General features: G+C 40.0%; 1 protein-coding gene across 1 annotated transcript; it reads left to right on the top strand.

The window, feature by feature from the left end:
* Nucleotides 1-219: 219 nt before the first annotated feature.
* On the top strand, nt 220-2,154 carry LOC121148616 (zinc finger protein 260-like; the record flags this gene model as incomplete). The annotated part of the gene is given in 1 exon segment (XM_040968784.1): nt 220-2,154. A coding segment is annotated over 1 exon segment (1,935 nt), but the record flags the coding sequence as incomplete, so codon positions are not given.
* Between the last annotated feature and the right edge of the window lie 3,136 nt (nt 2,155-5,290).

Genomic DNA, 5,290 nt, shown 5'->3' with positions numbered 1-5,290 from the left:
CCAGGAAAGCTCAGTGAATCTTTCCTTTAACATGGTGTAGAAACAGAAAATGGAAACTAGTCTAATTATTACTTGTTAATGGACCAGCTGAACTTGGAAGAGGGGAGGAGGAAAGCAACTCCCAGGAGGGGCTCAGAGATCTAATGCCTTTTGAAAGGAGAGAGGAAATGACATCATAGTTTATTTTAATTTCTCTTATCCCATAGGAAGTCTGATGAAATGCCATTTGAAAAGAAGCATGCCTCAGTTGTTCCTGAGAACAACCTCGAGAGTGAGAAAAATCTCAGTCATCTTGACAAGATCCACATTTGTCAGCAGTCCTTTGAACACAATGGGAAAGAGAAAGCTTTCAGCAGGCAGAAGATAGTCCTTACTTGTGAGCATGTTTATACCAAAGACCTATGCAATCAGCAACCTGTCAGTGTGGGAGAAGCAATTCATGTTGGCCACTATACATCTTTGCTTACCCCCAAACAGAGAACTGACTCAGGAGAAAATCTGTATGTGTCAAATGAATGTAAAGAAATCAGGAACCACAAGTCAGAACTCATTAGAGTTCAAATCCTTCAAATTGCAGAGAATCCGTATGAATACACCGAGCATGGAAATTTCATTCAGCAGCAGTTATCTCTCATTAGGCATAAGAGAAAGCACCCTGGGCAAAAATCTTATGAATGCAGTGAGTGTGGGAGAGGTTTTTCTCTTAAGTCAAGCATGAGAGAACATCAGAGAATCCACACTGGGGAGAAACCATTTGATTGTAGTGATTGTGGAAAAGCTTTTGCCAGCAAGTCAGAATTCATTCATCATCAGAGAAAGCACACTGGGGAAAAGCCTTATGAATGTAGTGAGTGTGGAAAAGCTTTTATTCGTAAGTCACAGCTCATTAGTCATCAGCGAATCCACACTGGGGAAAAACCTTATGAATGTAGTGAGTGTGGAAAAGCTTTTATTCGTAAGTCACACCTCATTAGGCATCAGAGAACGCACACAGGGGAAAAACCTTATGAATGTAGTGTGTGTGGAAAAGCTTTTGCCACAAATTCAGAATTCGTACATCATCAGAGAATTCACACAGGTGAAAAACCTTTTGAATGTAGTGAGTGTGGAAAAGCTTTTATTCGAAAGTCACAACTCATTAGTCATCAGAGGATCCACACAGGTGAAAAACCTTTTGCATGTAGTGAGTGTGGAAAAGCTTTTTTTCATAAGCCAGACCTCGTTTGGCATCAGAGAAGGCACACAGGGGAAAAACCTTATGAGTGCAGTGAGTGTGGAAAAGCTTTCCTCAGAAAGTTCGACTTCATTCATCATCAGAGAATCCACACTGGGGAAAAGCCTTATGAATGTAGTGAGTGTGGAAAAGCTTTTATTCGTAAGTCACAGCTCATTAGTCATCAGCGAATCCACACTGGGGAAAAACCTTATGAATGTAGTGAGTGTGGAAAAGCTTTTATTCGTAAGTCACAGCTCATTAGTCATCAGCGAATCCACACAGGGGAAAAACCTTATGAATGTAGTGAGTGTGGAAAAGCTTTTGCCACAAATTCACAATTCGTACATCATCAGAGAATCCACACTGGGGAAAAACCTTATGAATGTAGTGGGTGTGGAAAAGCTTTTATTAAAAAGTCATACCTCACTAGTCATCAGAGAATTCACACAGGGGAAAAACCTTATGAATGTAGTGAGTGTGGAAAAGCATTTTCTGACAAGTCAACCGTTAGAAAACATCAGAGAATCCATACTGGAGAAAAACCTTATGAGTGTAATGAGTGTGGAAAACGCTTTTTTCATAAGCCAATCCTCCTGAGACATCAGACAACACACACTGGAGAAAAACCTTATGAATGTAGTGATTGTGGAAAAGCTTTTTTTCGTAAGTCAGACCTCGTTTGGCATCAGAGAATCCACACTGGGGAAAAACCTTATGAGGGCAGTGAGTGAGGAAACGCTTATATTCGTAAGTCACACCTCGTTAGGCATCAGAGAATGCACACAGGTGAAAAACCTTATAAATGCAGTGAATGTTGAAAATCTTTTAGTATCCACTCAGGTTTCATTCATCATCAGAATATGCACACTGGGGAAAATCTGTATGAATGTAGTGAGTGTGGAAAAGCTTTTATTCAAAAGTCACACCTCATTAGGCATCAGAGAATGCACACATGTGAAAAACCTTATGAATGTAGTGAGTGTGGAAAAGGCTTTTTTCGTAACACACACCTCTTTAGATTCTGAGGGTCCAAAAAGGGGAGAAATTTTATGAATGTAGTGAGTGTGGAATAGAATTTTCTGATAAGTCAACATTTGATTACATCAGAGAATACACACAGGTGAAAAACCTTATGAATGTAGTGAGTGGAAAACCTTTTATTTTTTAAATCATACGAATAAATGTAAGAATGTAATATAATATTATCTCATTAGACACCAGAGAATCCATACTGGGGAAATACCTTATGAATGTAGTGAGTGTGAAAAAGATTTTTTCATGTGGCACACATTATTAGACATCAGAGAATCCAAAGTGTGGAAGAATCCTTTTGAATGTCGTGAGTGTGTAAAAGCTTTTTCTCATATGTCACACCTAATCATAGATCAAAGTATCCACACAGGAGAAAACTTATGAATTCATTGTGTATCTTAAAGCCTTTACTTACCAAACAGGTTTAATTTGCCATCAGGAAATGCATACAGGATAAGAAACACACGAATGTATTGGGTAAGAAACACACGAATGTATTGGGTTGAAAATCCTGTTGCAAGCAGTCAAGTTTTGTTAAACATCAGAATTCACATAGGAAAGCACGAATGTATTACATGTGTGTTAAAATTCACCCAAACATTTTGAGCACAGTGCAAAGCATACATGCTTTAGTAATTAGCATATTCAAAGAAACGGGCAAACATACTGCATTGACTGAAAAATCATTTTTCTGAAGTCAATCGTTAGCAGAGTCACGGACCTCAGCACTACAAAAAATGTAATCACAAAGAATAGCTGCCATAAACCTGTTATTATTGTCTGTCAGAGCTGATAAAGTGAATGAAGAAAGAACCATTAGCAAGAGTGCAAATATAAAACATTGTAAAACGGCAATGGATGTGGAAACATACTTTGAAAGTCTCAGCAAGTGTTTATTAAACATGAGGAGTACCATTTTATTTCAGAATCGAGGTTATTTCTTACTAAAATAATTAAGATGCAAGTTGTATGTAATCTCCCTTTGCTGTGAGGTTGTAAATGGGAATTCTGCTTTCAGATTTAATGTTGATACTAAATGCTCAGTGTATAACATTTGCTTGAAATACCATGTTTCTCACTTACACATTTATCTTTTTTAGAATCTCAAAATTCCTCATCCTATTAGAGAATTATATTGGAATCACAAATACCAAGTGATGCATGTGGCAGTTGTAGTGATAAAGACCCAGGTGTGAAGGATGAAACTTGTGCAGAGGCAAGATTCTTTTGTGAGATCTGGCCAAATGTGGATCCTTTTTGGCCACTGTCTGTCCTTGAATAATAAGTATGGCAGATTGCTCCTGCATCTTTGCCTGCTTATTCCATGCAGGACGCCATAGGCACATGGTACACTGTGTTTCCAAGACAAAGCCCTGAGAGTGGTCTCAGCTAACAAAGACTGCATCTTGGCCTGTTCACTGGGCATACATCCCGAGTAGTAGCACGCTGTATCCCAATTTCTCTGTCCCTGCGAAGCTGTGCTAGAATTTCCCTGATAAGCAACTCTGAGAAGTGAAATGTAACCTTTATTCTGTTTGCCAGTCACATGTAATGATCATACCCAAAGGCATAGCTTTCAGCCCAGGTGCTAGCTTATCTTGGTCTACCTGCACATGGCCTAAAACATTAAGCTCCCAACCCTTTAACAGAATGTAAGTGGGAACTTGATTAGAATGTCCAGAGAGATAGGCATGCCTACTGGCAAGATACAATAACAGTGTAGGGTGGGAGTACTATCGAGACCACCTTTCTGCCTTCCCCCTCCATTTTATACATATGCTTGAATGATGTTTTCAATAAATGGACATCCCTCACCAGTTTGTCTCTGGTGCTTTTTCAGCCAAGCTACCACATTGTCATGGCCCTGAGGAGTCTCTGGGACTGCTATTCAAAAAACACCCAAGGCTGTGTTAGGCATTTCTCAAAGACAAAAGAATTGTCTGTCATCAGACTCTTGGAGTTCCTCTTTCAGGTGGAGTTTATGTGTCAGCTGCCACCACTACTGCTCAGATTCACACTGATTCCATGCATTATGGCTTCCCACATTACATGTCTGTATGTGTGCCTTTGCTACAGCTCATGTAAATGGTGCCATCTACCGGCAATTAGGCCTCCTTACAGATGAAGGCAAACAAAAACAAAGACGAAATTCTCACGGCTTATTAGCTGCTAGTTGGTTCCCACTGCATTTGTGATAATACTGAACTGGACATGGCTAATGAGAAGTGGCCACGAGGGCAACTGCCATACTCCCTGTATTTACTAAATTCTTCCCTCAGATCCATATTCTTCCAAATCTTTGCTATAGATACAAGAAAAGAGGGGAACCAGGCAGCGAGAACAGAACTGGTACCAAGAACTGGACGGTAGGCTGTTTCTTCCAAAAGCCCTGGGGCAACATCTGGCTTAGCAACTCCATCAAAGCACATATTTAGCAAAAACAAAGCTTGCAGAGTTCCTCAGGAAAGGATTTAGGATGTGAGGACTAAACGCATTGATGGAAGGAGTGGTAGAACATTGTGTGATTTATTTCCGGGTTAACCCAGGGCCATGACCAACAACAAAACTGCAATCAATAACCAGGCAACAGAGCCAGGGAGGTTTGTGGAAATTGATTTCATTGGAATTAAGTCAAGAAAATATGGATATAAACTTACTGTGTTTATAGGTACTTTCCCAGGATGGGAAGAAGTTTTCCTACTAAGACTGAAATTGGCAACCATGACTGCTGAAAATTGTTACATGAGATTGTTGCTAGGTGTGGTCTGACTCTCCATAAAGGCTCAGTTCATAGCCCTGACTTTATTGCCCAGGTGTCACAAGGAATAGCCCAAGCTTTAGGGATAAATTGGAAATTACATTGTGCTTATAGACCCCGAAGCTCTGGCCTGGTAGAGAGTAAATCAGCCCCTAAAGGAGACCTTGGTCAAATTATCCCTAGAGACTGGTGAAAATTGGGTGGGCATGCTGGCTTTTGTCCTACTTAGAACAAGATATAACTCCAGCATTAAATGGTTCACTCCATTTGAGACTATGTTTGGG

This window comes from Ochotona curzoniae, unplaced genomic scaffold, assembly GCF_017591425.1.
Source record: "Ochotona curzoniae isolate NIBS_2020 unplaced genomic scaffold, NIBS_Ocur_1.0 contig_1664, whole genome shotgun sequence".
NCBI classification, from domain to species: domain Eukaryota; kingdom Metazoa; phylum Chordata; class Mammalia; order Lagomorpha; family Ochotonidae; genus Ochotona; species Ochotona curzoniae.
The sequence above is the reverse complement of the archived record's forward strand: the minus strand, read 5'-3'. Positions and strand labels throughout refer to the sequence as shown.